The following is an 18,199-nucleotide window of genomic DNA, read 5'->3' as shown; positions in this document are numbered from 1 at the left end:
TTGCAGCGTGTAAGCTAAACATAGACTTGTGTTATATCACAAAAGCCAAAATATCAGCAATGATAGGCGATGGAGTTTCAGATGAAAGCAATTTCATATCTGCCATTCATTTCATAAGTATTTTTTCTCAATTCAAACTGAAAAGAGTCATTTTTAGATTTTATTTTTATTCAACGCCACAGTCTAAATCTGGAAATATGTCTTTCTTGGACAACATAGAGTGATTTGTCCAGACATCAGACAATTAAAGTCTTCCGTAGATTTCATTTCAGATTTAACCTATATTTATTACTTAATATGAATGTACATCTTGTTGTTCGACTGATGACGTAATGATAACAACAACACTATAACGGTGACCGTTCATTAGGTATCTTGATATCAAACACAAATTCGTTGAAGGAATAAACGTAATGTTTTGTAGGTTTAAACACAGCCTCATTAGGTATAAGAAATGGCTCACTAGTTCAAGGATACACATACAAGATTACCGTCACGGTTTCAAGTCGATCTCATGCCACATCCGTGGCGGAGTTAATAAGGACAGTAAATCATGTGCCTTCCGATGGAACATGCGAATTAGAATCTGGTAAAACAAATGGTAAGTGGTATAATTACTGAATACTCAGTCGGTGTGTCATTCTATTCAGTGTTTTGATGTATAACCTTACGGAAATATGCCTTAAAGCAGCACTTCGATGTATAAAAACTGGATAGAAGGTCTTTTTACATTTGAAGCGTTTCTTTAAAGTGCTACATATAGTTAACAAAACTCATTGTCTTGAAGCCGGAATAGCATATATTACTTTCGTTTTTAAGGCATTTTGCCGAAAGCTCTGTATTTATTCCGTTTGTCCGTATACCTGCTATTCCGGCCATTGCATTGAAAATGTTCAAGCAATTTCATAAACTCTTCACACAATGACAAAAGACAAAGAGAGATCTTGTTTAAATGTTTGTTTCATGTCGTTGAAGGTGTATTACTATATGTAACTTCACGAATAAGGACATAAAATTAATTGAAAGATAGCATGCACAAATTAGTTACAAGGTGTTTTTAAGCGTATCAAAAGCTTGAGTCCAGTGGTCAAACCTACCTGTAAGCCTTATTCAAAAACCGATGGTGGATTAGACATTCTTGCATACTGATGCTGGAAAAATCCATCTTACACCCCGGGGTGTAAGATGACTCTCGTGCTTTAAATGACGTATTACGAACTACACTACATTCAGTGTTTTGATGTATAGCCTTACGGAATTATGCCTTAAAGCAGCACTTCGATGTATAAAAACTGGATAGAAGGTCTTTTTACATTTGAAGTGTTTCTTAAAAGTGCTACATATAGTTAACAAAACTGATTGTCTTGAAGCCGGAATAGCATATATTACCTACCTGTAAGCCTTATTCAAAAACCGATGGTGGATTAGACATTCTTGCATACTGGTGCTGGAAAAATCCATCTTACACCCCGGGGTGTAAGATGACTCTCGTGCTTTAAATGACGTATTACGAACTACACATATGTAGAAAATTTATGTAGTTATTTATGTTTTATTTCGGAAAACGGAATGAAAATCCAATACCTTGACAGTTCCTCTTTATCAAAAATTCATAACGTAACGCTAGAACTGATAAAACAAAACCGGAACTAAACATTGTTATTTGTCTTTGAAACGTCCTGACGTCTTTCCTGTTTACGGACGTTAATTTCCCGCGCTTTGTTTAAATACGCTGCTATAAGAAATAGTTCTAAAAAGAAAGCCGTTCGACTGATTTTATTTTTATTATTATATCTTGATATCGGTATGCAAGAAAAAGATTCTGTCACTGGTTACAGGTGCAGATGGGAATATCCGGCTCTCGGGTAACTGTTTAGGCGTTAACTCGGTAGGAACCTCATTACCGCCTAAACAGTTACCCGAGAGCCGGAAGTTCCCATCTGCACCTGTAACCAGTGGAAGAATCTTATATTCTTATTCCCTCTAGTTACATGTGCCTATATCAGTTTGTAGTAATAAGGATTATTGTTATCGTTGCTTAACACTTATATGTACAGGTTTATTTATATATAATAGAAGAAAACTGAAAATGTTAGTGAATTAAATTTCACAAAGTGTAACACGTCCCTTTAAATTATAGTTCACACAGTGACACCGGACATTGAGTGCAAATACATTATGCGGGAACTATAACTGTTTTCGTGTATATGATTATTTCCCTTTGCAATGTTGGTCCAATATGATTATTGTTAATGATAAACATTCTTGAACGGGAAGCATTCCGCACTGTGTCTTCAAGTACTGTTGGCTATTGGACATTTTTTAAAATTGAAAATGTTTTGATCTGGCGGGTTTCTTTTGAGTAGTGATGCTCGAGATGCTGTTAAGAAAAGCGATCACCACGAAACGAGAAATTGTAAATATATCTACAATAATGATATGATGCATTTTTTGTTTTTATGTTATTTAATGTGGCAGTGAGGCAGGTTGAAAAGTGTCTGAGTTTATTGGATTGCCTTCAATGAAACGAATATAGAATATTTAAAATAAGTGCTTTCGTTCAGGCAAGTCAAGTGGTAATATGGAATCAGTATACTTGTTGTTGTTCCCTCCATTTTTAATTTTATTTTTAGTGACATCAGCACGTGATTGGTTGACATTTGCATGCACGTCCTGGCGAAAATATGACGACGTTATACCTAATGCACCGACGGTTGATGTAAACCCAATTTTATCATTCACGGTACGGCAACGAACTGTGGGTGCGCTCGTAGAAGAAGAACCAATTTTGCAAACAAGTAAGCATGAAAAAGGATATTCTTATTTAATGATGCCTTCTATAATGAGAAATAAACACAAGTTAAATGACGGGCTTAGAAAAAGAACAAAATCAATGTAAAAAGTATTAATAGCGAGATACGCTTTATTACCTGTATGACATGTAAAACGTTGTTAAATTATATAGCCATGTTATTGTTATTTTTTCATTGTTATTCAGTGTTTTGTTATTCAGGTTGTTAACAGTATTGATACAATATTTTCTTTTCCCATAATTCTTACTATATGTTTTATATTTATCATGTTTATAACCAATATCTTGGATTTTCGTGTACAGCTGGACTTTTTTTCCTCTATATAACGTTATTGTTGTTGTACGTTTGTGCTTATTTGTAATGTTTCGTTATTTCTTATGAAAAAGAATAATTGTTCTTTGATACATACATGTACTTAGTTATTGTTATTGTTTGTTTGTTATTGTTATTCAATGTTTCGATATGTTTCTTGTAAAAGTCATTATTGTTAACTGGTCTAGTATATAAAAACTTAATTATCTAATGTCAACGAGTAGTAAAATAAAACTGTAAATTGCATAATCTATCAAAGAATCTATGTTTTAAAGGAAAATCCTGTATTTACTTAATACCATGTACTTGTGTTATTTGTGTTGCATAAGTATGTAAATTTATAATTTGTTTCTATTTTATAGCCTATTTTATTGGCTAGATTACAGTATGTCTTACCATATTTTTTGTGTATTTAAGTGGTCAAAGGCAAAATATATTTTCGATATGCCAATAAATTCGAAACCTCTGTTATTTGATATTTCGTTATTAATTGTTAGCATGTTATTTTACAATAATCTTAATGTAATTTCAGATATAAATTATCTAAATAGATTGTAAAAAATAATTTTACATTACATTATATTATACAGATAATTTAAAAGTAGTAAATACTGTTTCTTGTGCATTTAATATCGAGAATGTACACTGAATCGCTTAAAAGGTTATTCAAATATCGTAACATATATTGTTATATATTGTTCCTACGATGGGTACTTTAGTATTTTCTATGAATGACGACTGAAAGTAAAAATATACTTTATAGAAAGCACTTTAAAGATCTAACACCGATCTCAAATTATTGCTATTATTCTGCAGGCAATCTTGTATTTTGTAGATCAGTTCATACCGGTATAAAAAGTTATATATTTGTAATTAAGCATTTATTTCACCAGGATCACAAACTTCGTACGTCATACTGAAGGTTGGTGATCCAGACAACAATTATGAAACCGAATTGCTGATCCAAGTAACAGATATTTTCAATAATTATAACCAACAAGCTCTTAAAGTAATTGTGAGTATTTTAATAATATTTCATACTTGCTTTGATAGAAGTATATATGATGACATCAACTACTTTCCCAAAATCTGTTATCAAATAGCCTGAGTTATATAACAGACAGTTCGTAGGATAAGTTTATATTCACTTTATATTCACTTTCAAGAACTGTTAAAATGTTATTTGTCCAACTGTAATAAATCGAAACTGTAATAATCGAAATATATATTTTCATGAAACCTGTTACTGAAGAGACATGGATACAGATATTTTCAATAATAAGGATTAAACGTTCTGAACAGGGAATGTGATTACGTCTGATTTGTTTTCGTTTGGTTTCGAATCAAACCAGCATTAGTTAATGCGAAACTCTCATTGGGAGAGCGGTTTACGCCGCTGATTTAGCATCACATAACCTTTAACGATGTGGGTTTCTGCATTTCAGGCGAACCCAGCCTTTGCGGTTGACGACGTTGGACCACACGAAGATGGTGCTGTTATTATCCGGTCTTATACTGAGGTTGATTATCCCTCCGACGAACAGCAACTCCGAGATATGGGTAAAAGTGACATGATGATTTCCCTTGTTTCAGCAGTGTGCAGCAATATTCATCTTGTTGACGTGAGTCTATGCAGTTCCTTCTTAACTGTTTTAATAGTAGCAAATGTATTAGCATTAATGTTTTAGTGAATTTGACCAATCTTTTATTTAAAATCACATATTGTTTTCCAAGACATATCATTTCACCGAAAACACATAGAGCGCAATATCATCAATATATTTATCAGAGATATAGTTGTTACCGCTAGTATATTTGAGTTGAATTATATCAAGAGCAATTTTACTGAATGTATCCGCGCCTCCCCCTCCCACCTACCCCCTCCCAAAAATAGAAATCAGAAAAAATATAAGAAAAACAACAAAAAAGTGGGTACTATTTTAAATATGCATCATTTTCAATAACTTATTTAATCTAAATGGGTTTTTACCATGTTTTATTTATTATCGGATATTTGAATATAAATACCCAATAAATACGGAGTACATCTGAATACCGAAGAACAATAATGACCAAAACTCTTGATATTTTATTGATAAAAGTGGATGTGCATCCAAAATTCTTCATCAGGTCTATTCACTATGTGTCTTGTTTGTGAAGTTGTTTCACATATTTGCACGATATGTTCCGCATGTTTACTCTGAAAAATCATACAACTAAAAACTTTAATGATTAATTACTTGAAACAAAAGTCCCATATTGTGTCTAAATGTTAAGTGAAATATTACTAACATGTGAATGAAATATATGATATTCGTTAATTTTATAAAAAGGAAAACCTGCCAGAACGCTAGACATTACGTGCCAATGTAAATCACAATCAAAAACATACACAAAAAATATTTGCCGGACTTAATATTGTTTTGATGAAATGCATACTGATTTTCAATGAAGATAAATACTTTTACGTGATCAGCACTGGTGCATTTATTTTTCTAAAGCTTGGAACGTGGGTGCCTCCTGTGCCAAGAGTTTTAAATTCGGATGGCTTCGTTATCGATCTGAACGCTGAAGGCAACAAAGACGTTGGAAATCTTGATAATGTAATAAGCGATGCAGACAATGAAACCATAGATCCGGCAACATTGGCTATACAAGATGTATGTTACGTTTATCATTTGATTTATTGATATAGGATGATATTAAGTTAGTTATAGTTAAGATATATATACATAGGTGTGTGCAAAACAACTTTTACTTTCATGGGATCGGATCAACACACAGTTCTTCTGTTTAGCTAAGGTGATTGTATGTACACGTGTATGTTGATTGTACTGTATGTACCGGCACTTCTTATTGAAATGGTAAGGACATTACAGAATATTTGATAGTTCTAACTCGCTGTCGCTCTAAAATGTCTCTTACTCATTCATATTGCAGAGTCCTGTTTCCAGTTGAAATGAAGTCTTGATTGTGTCTTAAATTTTGGTAATAAAAACAATTTCATTCCATGAGATAGCATAATTGAATTTTGCTAGGCTATTATTGTTAACATGTTAGTCATTTGAACACACGTGAAAGCGAACTCTCACATAATTATATACATAAAAATAAGAAATTTTACACAATTTTTTAAACCAATTTTAAACTAATCGAATGATTTCAGGTAATGATGAGAATGATATATTTTACACGGAATATAGTTGAAACAGACTTTAATGGAAGCAGGAGCGGCGACAAACTGCTTGCATCACTTGTGACAAATGCATTTACAAACGTTGCTGCAAAGCCCCAGTATCTTAATTATGATAGCATGGTAAAGACATTAATTATTCCATTTCAGTCTTAAAGAATCAGAGAGTTTGTGCTAACACTATCATCAATTTCGGACTAGTCCTGTAGAGAGTAAATGTGGCCTGTCTTGCCGCTTCTGGCACTGATTGCACTTGGTGTACTTGGAGTTTCTACTCCTACTCGTTTATCGGTTATAGCAACTTTTAGGATTGAAAATAAATCTTCATCAATAGTTTGAAATAGAATAGTTAACATAACGTTGTCTGACTGTCGTTCTCAGCAACAGGTTTAAATAGACCAGTTACCACCGCCTCGGTAGACTAGAGGTAGAGCGTCCGCTTCGAGTGCGGGGGATCGTGGGTTCGATTCCCGGCCACGTCATACCAGAGACGTAAACAATGGTACTAGTAGTTTCCTCGCTTGGCGCTCAGCATTAAGAAGATAGTGCTAGTAGGACTGGTCAGCCCGGTGTCAGTATAATGTGACTGGGTGGGGTATCATGTCACGTGTCTACGGCATGATATTCTAGTGAAGCAGCACTATAAAGTTGGGCAATGTACACACTGCTAGCCACGTTCTGTAAACGCAGCCTCCCCAAACCTACACCCAGCACACACACACACACACACACACACACACACACACACACACACCCCACACGGGACAAAACAAACAAATAAAGGAACACAGTGGGGCACCGCCTTGGAACGGTCAGTGGCAAAATCATTACTGGGGAGCTTAAACTGGTTTATGGTGCACTTAACCTCACTCTTACCCACACCATGTTCCAAAGTCACAAGACAGTGTAAAGAAAAGTTATCCCCGCCTAAACACACATACAAATCGGGAATCTTATTTAATTTAAAAAACTTGCTAAAAATGGTTGTGAACTATATCTAAATCTTTGTTTACACACATAATGATATAAAATGTTTATCCTGCATCAAAGTACACAACTGAAATGTTTGTATAAGAAAATCTATAAGAAGATCTGTTTAAGAATAGAACACAATTTAGCAAAACAGTTGCAGACCCGGTTTGACCTAGTGTGTTCAAGACATGTAATGAAAAGTGCAATATCCTTACGCCCCATCTAGCATTGGCTGAGTGGAAGTCTGTCATTTGGATACAATGAATGTACTTAATGAGCTCAAAATGGACGAGAAACTTCAGTAATACCGAGTCGAAATACGGTACATGTAGCTCCGCCTTCGAAATGTGTAATCTTTGGAGAAGAAAATTTAATAAAACTGAGTCATTAACATTAATACAGCGACCTAAATTTAGCGGATAAAATACATTTCAGATAGATCTCATTTACATGGCACGGATAGTTGGATTTGGTGCACTGCTGCCTCAGAACACAACCGGAGACTCGGCAGCTCAGACTGAAACATCATCCGGAGGTAAACAAAGTTTAACACTTTCTTATTATTTCGTTAGAATCCCGTTTGGTGTAAGCAATTCATGATAAATATTTGACTTTGTTTAGTATAAGGACCCTAGTTTCGACTGAATTGTTTTTTCTGTTACCTGTTCTCAAAAAATCTGTGTTTACATAAATCATGCATGTTTACTTATGTTTTTGTTTGGATGAGAACATACATTAATAAAAATATCACCAAAAGTATGAATGCGCCCCCTCGAAGGTCAAATAGCGCCATATTAGACAGAATATAAATTTTGTTTAATAAATACTGAGTAAAACAGAAATGTTATCTGCGTTCGTCAATACCGTATGTCATGTTTTGAGCCGTTTTCGAAATACAAATTTAAAGAGTATATTTGGGTCTTTTTCTCATATGATTTAAATTGTTAGAGTATGGCGCTAAATTAGACTAAGCTGGCAGTATTTCAGTTGAAGTAAATAATCGGTAAAGGCTTAAGGGAGTAAAATCGGTGAACATTTGTGATAAAGGCTTAAAGGGAGTAAAATCAGTGAACATTTGTGATAAAGGCTTAAAGGGAGTAAAATCAGTGAACATTTGTGATAAAGGCTTAAAGGGAGTAAAATTTTAAGATTGTCATGACTTTGAAAACAGAAAAGTAATTTTAAATGGATGTGCTTCGCTACTAATAAGAAAAAGCGACTTTGAAATCTTAAGTAATGACGCCTTTTGTAAGCAACCATTGTGATCTTGTCTTCCGTATAGCCATTCTTTAAAGAAGATCATATCTTTAAATATCAGACCAGAAAAGTAACACATAAGGTTTCGTTTCATGCAAATTATATGTGAGTCGCAAAATTATCCTAGTCTCTACATCCGGCAGTCATAATGCTTATTTTTGCTGTTATGACGTCTGAAATTAGAATTAAGCATTGTATCAAAATTTAAAAATTCCGAAAAGTACAAATCCTCCCACGTATATACCCTATATGATCGTATCCCAACATTTTTTAACCTTTTTTGACCATAAAATGTTGGTCACAGTTTTGCGTGTATAGCGTTTTCTCATTAACCACTGAATCTAATACTTTTAAAATACACACCAATCTATAGCAACATAAAATGTCCTAAAACGGTAAGGTCACACAACCCCAACTTAACTTGACCTTAAGTCCTCTTTTATATTAAGATAAAGTCTGTCTCTTTCCTCTTATTAAGAAAACTTCTCTTTCCTTCTATAAATTAAGAAAACTGTTGATAAAATCTGTCTCTTTCCACATACATATTATGAAAACTGTTGAAAAAGTCTGTTTCTATCCTCTTATATATTAAGAAAACTGTTGATAAATTCCTCTTATTAAGAAAACTGTTGATAAAACATGTCTATTTCCTCTTACATATTAAAAAAAACTATTGATATCCTATTTATATACTAAGAAAACTGTTGATAGAGTATGCCTTTTTCCTCTTACATATTAAGAAAACTGTTGGTGAAGTCTATCTCTTTATGTGAAAAGGGTATCGTTACAAGAACTTTATTTTCTTGCTGATGTTGACACAAATGTGGCACAAATCTCGAACTGTCATAAAACGTTTAGTCAATGCTTGTTTATGTTATGTCACAGACCTCGTAGTTTATTTTCAGAAATATACTACATGTTTCAAGCGATTGTTCAAGCTTCTATTCCAGACGATTTTGTAGAAATACGATCAGTTGATGACCTTGTGTCAGGCAGGTCGCAAGTAAGCAGTCATAAATTTATATGTTTATCTATTAATATGTCGTAACTGGTTATACTTACTGTTCAAACACTACTTTATTTTAACTATAGGGCTCAAGCAAGGCTGAAATGCATATGCTTCTGGCTGTAATGAGTAAAAAAAGAACGAAAAGATTCCATAGAAGCATTGAATATTATAAATGCAAAAGCAAGACGAAAAACTAAATTACCTTAGGGTGGTCTTCATTTTGGAAATGTATATCCGATTAACATGATATTCTACAAAGAATTTCACAATTGATCGTATTTTAGAATCAGATTCTATGCTTTTCGCAAGATAAGCTCTTGTTTTTATTGTACGTATTTTATATTTAACATGTTTTACAATAACGATTTATCAAGCACTACTTTGAAATGTTTGTAAAAAAGGACGTTTGGCAAGAATATTCCCGTGATACAAGAAAAAAGCTCATGGCAATATTGTTTTAAAAACAATACATTATTTTTTTTAATGATTTTGTAAGAGTGTTTAAGGACATTGTTGAATAATACAGATATTTTTATTGTGAATTTAAGGTTATAAAGTTACATATATCAATCTGAACATATCAGTTTTATTTGTTTTTGCTAAGATCAATGAGATGTTGTCGGCGTTGGGACAGAATATCAGCCTTGACAACTCTGAGCTATCTCCGGACGAAAGGGCATATCTCTACACACTAATGCAGCGTCGACTTAAATATAACACGCAGGACAAAAAGCAAACAGTTTGACTTTTATGTTATTCTACCTTTTAGTGGTGTTACAAATTATATATATTTTATACACAGATAAATCTCTTTTCAGTTCTATCAGATGACATACCTATTTCTAGATTTTCTTCAGACCATGGCTAGTTGTCTATTTGTCTAATATATGCAAATGTATCTTATCAATATGTACTCGTAGATGATGCACGATGGTTTTTCGCAAATATCATTTCAAATGTTCTACAATGATAATAACGACGTTTTATACCACTTAATATTGCAGGCAAGGGAAGCGGCACACATGGCAATTGACTTAGCTCAAGAAGTCCAAAATCAGTTGAAATTGTGCAGGATTTGTAGCAATCAAAACAGTTCCCGTACTGATCAGTTAATTAAGAAGGGGAAAACGAGCTATTTTGTGTCTGAGATGACGGCGACTGCAACTTCTAAATTCCGAATTGACGGCCTCAACAAGTCACTTGAAAATGAAAGCAGTACAAATATATTTGACACAGTTTCAGTGTCAGTATGTGAACATTTGTATATTTATTTTACTTGGCTAAATGCACATATTTGCAGCCAGTTATCATGCTCTTTTTAGTTAGCATAACATAACATAGCCCAATTTCCGAACAAAATGCCAACAAATGGATAATGTAAGTCACATCTAGCTATATTTCAATCTTACTAATTTTTGCATCATTTAACTAATGAAGTTTTGGATATTTTTGCATAACTTTTCTTTCACTTTTATTGTTCAAAGTCTTATTGATAAAAAATCCTCACTATTTTCAGATAATATGCGTGTTAATATTCTATACTATTTTAAAATCTCGTATCGCACTGTTCGCGGACATCAGCGAAAGTAACTCAATCACAACTATGTCCAAATCTACAATAATTTATAACAAAAATGTTGATGTGATTTTCGTCTGTTCTGTTGTTAAAATTGGCTCGATTCTAAAAACCCTTTGTATCAAATAAAATTTCAAAAATCATTTTCATGCTTAATAAGAATGTTTAATCTGTCTTCTAAACTTTTCAGCCTTTTTCTATGTATCTTTTTCAGGCATTTGAATTTCCAGAAAATGTGTTCATGTATGATAACGACGGGACATCTAGTTATATCACATCAAAGGTGCTTCGAATCGATATCAAATCATCAGAACAACGTGTCACACCTGGGTTCATGACCTTTGAGCAAAGAATCACAACTCCTGACCCAGTGCACGTTCTTCCCGTGGTTGATAAGGAGGACGTATCAGATTTTATGTATCATAAATTTATTTATCAGAAGTCAACAGACGATCTGTGCATGATTATTTTACCAATAGGTCGATATAATTTTACTAGCTACCTAGTTTATATAAAGTTTCATGCCTCTCCATCGATAATTGATTACGACTTCACATTTCATGTTGAGAGAGATAATAATTGGCAGATATGTATTCAGCCTGAGAAGATGAAAAAGCACACAGGATTAACATTTCTGGCCGTTAGTTTACCAGGAGCGAGTAAGTAAATCTAAACTGACACCAGTTCGACTTTTGATTATGTCAAAATAGCATTACTTCTGAAACGCAGAAAATGGTCATAACGACAATACATGAATATTTATTCCGGTTAAAGTTCACGTACGAATGTTATAACAGGTTATTTACTGTGTATGATCGTATCATTAGGGCTTTGAATTTCAGCAAAAATATTCCAGTTATAATAATAATACAAATTCCTGAACTTTCTAAAAATGTATGCCATATTTCAAATTGCTTTTTACTTATTAATAAGTATTCCTGGATTTCATTGAAATAAGTCAATTTTTGTGCCGATCTGCTTTTAAGTGTCCCATATGAATAAAGACAATAATGGTAATAATCATAAAAATATAATGTACTATTTATCGGCTTGGGACAGGGCGTGCGACAGATAAAAATTGAAACTGGTTATACATACAGGGAACCGTTTCAGTTGTCGATCATCAACACCAATATAGGAATAAGATTATGTCTTGTATTTCGTTCAGGCCTTTGACATAGAAGAAAGTTACTCCGCCAATTATCCTGAAAGATCCCATTTTGTTGTAGAGCATTTTAATCGATTGCAACTGCAAAGTAAATGCATGAACAAATAAGCATTTATCTTGAAATAAGTAATAGTATATGAGACACCTTATAGTCAACTGAATTTTTTAAAGAAAACCATCCACGTCTTGAATATATCAAAACTTAAGCTTGAGAGTTGAAAATTCCATAGGAAAATCAAAGGCTTTGCGAAATTCTTGAATAGTCTAAGAATTTATTTTAATAGTTAAATAACAAAGTATCAGCGGCATAACGAGAATGATGAAGGTGTAAATATATTATACATTCAGTGAGAAATGTTGCATACAACTTGACAATTGTTACGGTCGGATGTTTAACATGGGAAGAACAAGCTAGAAAATGGCATACAGATAAGTGTCAGGTAAACTACTCATTTTTAGCGTAGACATTATTATTATTACTATTTCATCACAATGATTACGATTGCAGATACAAGCTAAGTTAACTCCGATCAAATTATATTAAAGGTTAATATAAAGGTCCGTAAAACATCGTGTTTTTTTATTTCAGCAGAAACTTTGCACTGAAACCTTCATCTGGAAATATGATTTTACTTCCATGTAAAGTTTTTATTTGATTTTGTATCAATAACTTAGTGATGATTAATGTAATATATTTCAGCTTGAATGGAAACCAGCAGAAGATCTTGTGTCCTGTTTCTGTCGGGAAGTCACTGATCTGGTGTTTTCTAACTCTTTCTTCGCTGCACCAAACTCCATAGACTTTTCAGCAGTATTGCTAAAGTTCTCTCCTTTAAACCAGGCTGCTGTATTGGGTACATTAAGTGTCCTTTTTGTGGGATATTTTGTAGCAGTTGTAATCTTAGTTAGTTTGGACAAGCGAGATGCATTAAAGGTATTCTTTACATATTTTTGAAGAACATGTTGTTGAATCTTTGTTTTAACTTCCGTTTAGATAGTAGACTTTTAGAGTTATTGAAGTGACAGTGAAATAACTATGTTTAATTACAGTCAATTATAGTTTACAGCAGATGTTATAAGTTTTAATAAATATAGACATTAAGATTGCAAATCGTATGCGATTTCAAAGCTGAACTCGTTCCTATATTAAACCGGCTGAGCTGGTAAAAATTATCTTTTTCTAAGATCCTTGGTCATGCAAAATAATCGAAAATGAACACGGAAGACATTTTTCAGCAAAACAGCAATACAATGTTTTGAGTGCAAAGCATTGTTTAAAGGTCATTGTGTCCTTTACATATGTCCCTGTTCTCCCTTCTCCATTCATTTTCTGAAACAACATAGAAGTTTTGTTTAATAACGACTAGAATCCTGGGATTACTTGCTGTTTTATTTAAACTTCTTAATTAAGTTATAAAAGGCGTAATAAGTCAATAGCTATTTTAAATACAAACTTTTAGGAGATTGTATGGCAACTTGTTTGAAAGTTTCGGAAGCTTTTGCTGTAATGGATGAAATGAGTGTTGTTCCGCTTTAATCATTTGATTGCAGGTAGTTAAGCATTTCCGCTCGAGTAATAATGCAACTTCCGACTAAAAATGTAGGACTGTTACGTTTCTTCTCCTGAAACATTCGACCGAGTAAACAAATTTAAAGAAGAACGTTCTTCAGTATATTTGTACAAAACCTTTGAGTAGAAATAATAAACAATGTAGTACAAAACCACCATTTCTTCTTTCTTCCAGTGGGGCATCACACCTCTTCGAGATAATTTTGTTTCTGACCAACACTTTTATATCCTTAAAGTGTATACTGGTATGAGGCGTGGAGCAGGAACAAGGTCACGTGTCGCTTTTATCTTAACTGGGACAAATGGAAATACTGGACCTAGAGAGTTGTATGACGGTGTCAGAGAGGTTACATTTTTATATTTAAATACATGTTTGAGTGACAGCACTATAACAGTAAAATTGTTGGATATATTTCAATTATTTCGCATTAGATCTATTTAGTGTTTATCAGAACATAATGGTAGATTATTATAGAAAATATCACTGTTTTTTTCTTCATAATTTGCACTGTTAGGTAAAATGAATATATAAATTATAAATAACTAATTACAAACTAAACATTGATGATGATATAAGTGTATATACTACATATCAGAAACATGAAGATGTGCAGTCTACATTTACGGTATTAAAATGTAAAATAAATTATCTCAGTTTTCGGGTATTACCGTTCCGACGTCAAGACTTTGTGTGTGGTTTTGGCAAATGCTCGTGGCGATGCGCGGGTAAAACTGGTGTTATTTAGTAGTAAAAAATACATGAGGTAAAGCCATATTCAAAGAACAAGAAACAGTTGGCATATGAAACTGTACACATGAATACAGTAGCTGGACTCTTGCACACGTTTACACAGATGGTTGCAATTACAGCCAGATACAGATATTAAAAAATAAACAAAGTAGAGTATCGCGCTGAATAAAACATTTAAAACACAAGAACTAAAATTTAACAAATTTGTTTGTTTTATATTGTCTTTCACTCCTGAAAATACCAAAAATAAAGTAATGCTTCTGATGTTCATTCGGTAAAAGCTTTTTTCTCACCTGCTGTGTATAACTTATTAACAATATTGACTCCTATCAGCAGAAACCAAATGTAAAGGAAACGGAAACAAATATATTCAAGAAATAGTAATTTAAACTTTTTTTCTGTCTTCGCCAGGAATTTACCACTGGTAGCATTATGTCGTTTTTCCTTGCAACAAATGCGCACCTTGGTGACTTGCAACATTTTTATATCTGGCACGATAATAGTGGAGAATCACAAGCTGGATGGTATCTTAACCAAATCGTCATTTATGATATCAAAACATGTACAGTGTAAGTCCATGTATAGATAAGAAACGGATCTCTTCTATTTATTTGTTGTTAATAAAAAAGTTATCAATAATGCTACAACACACGATCAATAATATTTTGAAATGAAATGAAATAGTTTACTATTTCTTTAACATACTCTTAATAACCTGAGATAAAAATGTTTTCGATCACGTTTTGTCAGCATATTTTAAGATTAAATCCAAAATGTAAACTCTTTTTGTTCTTCATTCTTCATGTATTGATATACTGAATATGTTTCAGGCACACCTTTGTGGCTGAAAGGTGGCTATCGATAGAAACAAATATAGACGCACATTTAACATCAAATCCATCCAGTCGTCCTATAAAGTTCGAATCCCGGTTCTTTTACCAGCTCAGGGAAAGATTTTCTCAAAACCACATGTGGATATCTATTCTGTACCGACCTCAGACAAGCACCTTCACTCGAGTCCAGAGAGTGTCTTGCGCACTTGCTTATATATTTCTCACCATGCTTGCTAATGCAATGTATTTCAATCCCGAACCTGAATACGTATCACCAGCAATTCTACAAGTTGGACCATTTCGGTTTACAAAACAACAGGTTTTTAGATGATTTTGATTTTGCTCTGTTATATGTTTAATTTATGTCCTTACATCATACAAGAAAATATTTTCAAAAAGTTATGGAAATGGTATGAATATTTTGTAACACGTACATTCAAGATAAGAACTGCGTTTGGAGTTTTTATCATGAGGAAACCACAGAACTGTTGCTTATAAAACCCAGTGACGGTACGGCCGAATATTCGTCGATTTTTTCATGTTGCCAAATCGATTTGTAGGACCAAAAGAGAGAGAATTAATAATTATTGTCCCTTTTGTTAATTTCACCATTTCTATGGCAACCGTTCATTTACTAAATGATAAGACGTTTAGATATATTTAAATTTGATCTAAGTCAGTCATTGTGATAAAATTCGAATGAATCTAATATATTATCATTGAAGATTATACTTTATTTATGAACTTCTTTGCATTATTATGAACATGAATAAGGATGTTGTGTTAATTGTATCTGACACTTTTAAACATATGTAAATTCCCTTAGTACTACTCAGACTGTAATTAAGAAATGTTATTATATATTATATATTAGGTACCCAGCTACATCTATACTGATAATAATGTGGATGTGATCATTTTCAGATATCTATTTCAATGATATGTGCTCTGATTACAACACCTCCGGTGATGCTCATTGTCTTCCTGTTTCAACACACTAAAAAAAGGCGCAATAGCTGTATAAGCTGCAAGAGATGTTGTAGTTGTACTTTATTTTGCCAGAAAGATGATCCGACAGATGATTTGCTGAGAACCAAATTACTGTCTTCACAGGTGCCAGAATTGCGAGGAAGACTGTGTTTTCCATACTGGTACAAACGTTTGTGTTATAAAGATATGTAAATGACTTATCTATAAGATTTCATACAGTCATATTGTAACACATATTGAGCGGGAAACCCCAGAAAGATATTTAATTGTGAGGGTTGTCTTTACTCGTTTAGATTCATGTTGTCATATGGTATCACTCCAGCTAGAGTTAGTGGCTGTGATTGGTGTTGCGTGCATCATAACCGTTCATGAAACGGCTACTTCTAAATAATCCGAGTCAGCTACTAAATGTTTCTTTGCTGGGCCCTCTGCCTCCAGAAAATGTTCTACATGTTTTGTATACGAAAAGTGATTGATCAGAAATAAAACTACTAATGTTTCTTTGGAGATAGTCATGCTCCGATCAGCTTTAGCGTTTAACGACGGTTATGGGCGACAAAGGGAGTTATTGAAGGTAATGGCTGAGAATTAAAGAACTTACCCTTATACGTAGTTGTTCTTGAATTCATCAAACTTGGATCGGATATAGGTATTTAAGACAGAAACCATGTAGAAAGTTTGATTAAGTTCGTCTTTGGTCCAGCTGACCAATGTTTCTTTTACGTTTCTTTATAAATAATTCAGGTATGAATATTCTATACTTTTTCATATGTCAATTTCACATTGTTTGGAAAATCAAGACAATGTCAATATCACTATATGCTTACAATATTTTTAACATATTCCTGTCTAATTTATTATATGTGCAGGTTTGTGTACATCAATTGGTTCATACTTGTTGCTGCTATCCTGGTTCCAGCGTTTTTCATTTTACTGTACAGTATAGAATGGGGCAAACAGAAATCCGAGGAATGGCTGACTACATTCTTTATGTCCTTATTTGAGTCGATATTGCTTGTTGACCCAGTAATGGTAAGTTTATTTTGTTGAAATTTTGGAAGGAGTAATAGAGTCTCAAAAGAGTCAAAAATCCAATGAATTGTTTTGCTGATGTAAACGATCGTAATCGAAACAATCATGAGCAGTCAAGTTGCAGTCGTCAAGAGAAAAAAAATCATTATAGTATTTATATTTGGACCCTTTGAAAACATTGAATATGTTTTACAAGGATAAATAACCGATTGAAATGCTAAAATCTATTATAGCAACCTTTAATATATAAAAACAATTTTAAAAAGGATCTTACAATTTAACAAATGCCGATTTGTAGAATGAAATTAACTGCAAATAACTCTGATGAAACAAAACAAACAATATGAAATTCTATGTGTTTCTACGTCATTAATTCGTACCGTTTTCAGGAAAATGCATTTAATGTTCCGAAATTGCTATCCATCTTTTTAGGAGGCATAAATTGATTGTTCTGAAAGCAAAGGCATTACTTAAAATTTGCATTTGTTTTAGATATCTACTAGTGATATATTATCAAAATGGCGATAGTTAATATACAACCTTGACTGCCTTTTTGGAAAACGATTTTATACAAAGTTTAGTAAACACTGCTTGTTAATAACTTTGAGTTGTCTGTTGTTATGGCAATAACAAATAACCAAAGGAAAGTTAAAAACCACATAGAATTTAGATAAAGATTTCCTGTTATTTGTAAAATATAACTGATTAATGTCGTTATATATA

At 33.1% G+C, this 18,199-nt stretch overlaps 1 protein-coding gene across 2 annotated transcripts in view; it reads left to right on the top strand.

Annotated features, from left to right (window-relative positions):
• Positions 1–18,199, top strand: part of LOC123526495 (uncharacterized) — a 51,448-nt gene that overhangs the window by 26,926 nt on the left and 6,323 nt on the right. Inside the window, exons 9-26 of one of the 2 annotated variants that reach the window (XM_053522994.1) lie at positions 425–601; positions 2,634–2,798; positions 4,019–4,140; positions 4,571–4,747; positions 5,627–5,785; positions 6,292–6,441; positions 7,726–7,825; positions 9,453–9,550; positions 10,161–10,295; positions 10,561–10,803; positions 11,347–11,791; positions 12,649–12,740; positions 13,001–13,234; positions 14,046–14,216; positions 15,033–15,190; positions 15,452–15,773; positions 16,379–16,605; positions 17,314–17,476. In XM_053522994.1, the coding sequence (XP_053378969.1) occupies positions 425–601; positions 2,634–2,798; positions 4,019–4,140; positions 4,571–4,747; positions 5,627–5,785; positions 6,292–6,441; positions 7,726–7,825; positions 9,453–9,550; positions 10,161–10,295; positions 10,561–10,803; positions 11,347–11,791; positions 12,649–12,740; positions 13,001–13,234; positions 14,046–14,216; positions 15,033–15,190; positions 15,452–15,773; positions 16,379–16,605; positions 17,314–17,476 (3,338 nt within the window). The remainder of the gene's footprint in view (positions 1–424; positions 602–2,633; positions 2,799–4,018; positions 4,141–4,570; positions 4,748–5,626; positions 5,786–6,291; positions 6,442–7,725; positions 7,826–9,452; positions 9,551–10,160; positions 10,296–10,560; positions 10,804–11,346; positions 11,792–12,648; positions 12,741–13,000; positions 13,235–14,045; positions 14,217–15,032; positions 15,191–15,451; positions 15,774–16,378; positions 16,606–17,313; positions 17,477–18,199) is intronic. The other variant, XM_053522995.1, reaches the window with a different exon arrangement.

The sequence above is a fragment of the Mercenaria mercenaria genome, chromosome 14 (genome assembly GCF_021730395.1).
Source record: "Mercenaria mercenaria strain notata chromosome 14, MADL_Memer_1, whole genome shotgun sequence".
Classification (NCBI taxonomy): Eukaryota; Metazoa; Mollusca; class Bivalvia; order Venerida; family Veneridae; genus Mercenaria; species Mercenaria mercenaria.
Note: the sequence above shows the minus strand (reverse complement) of the source record. Positions and strands in the feature narration are given on the sequence as shown.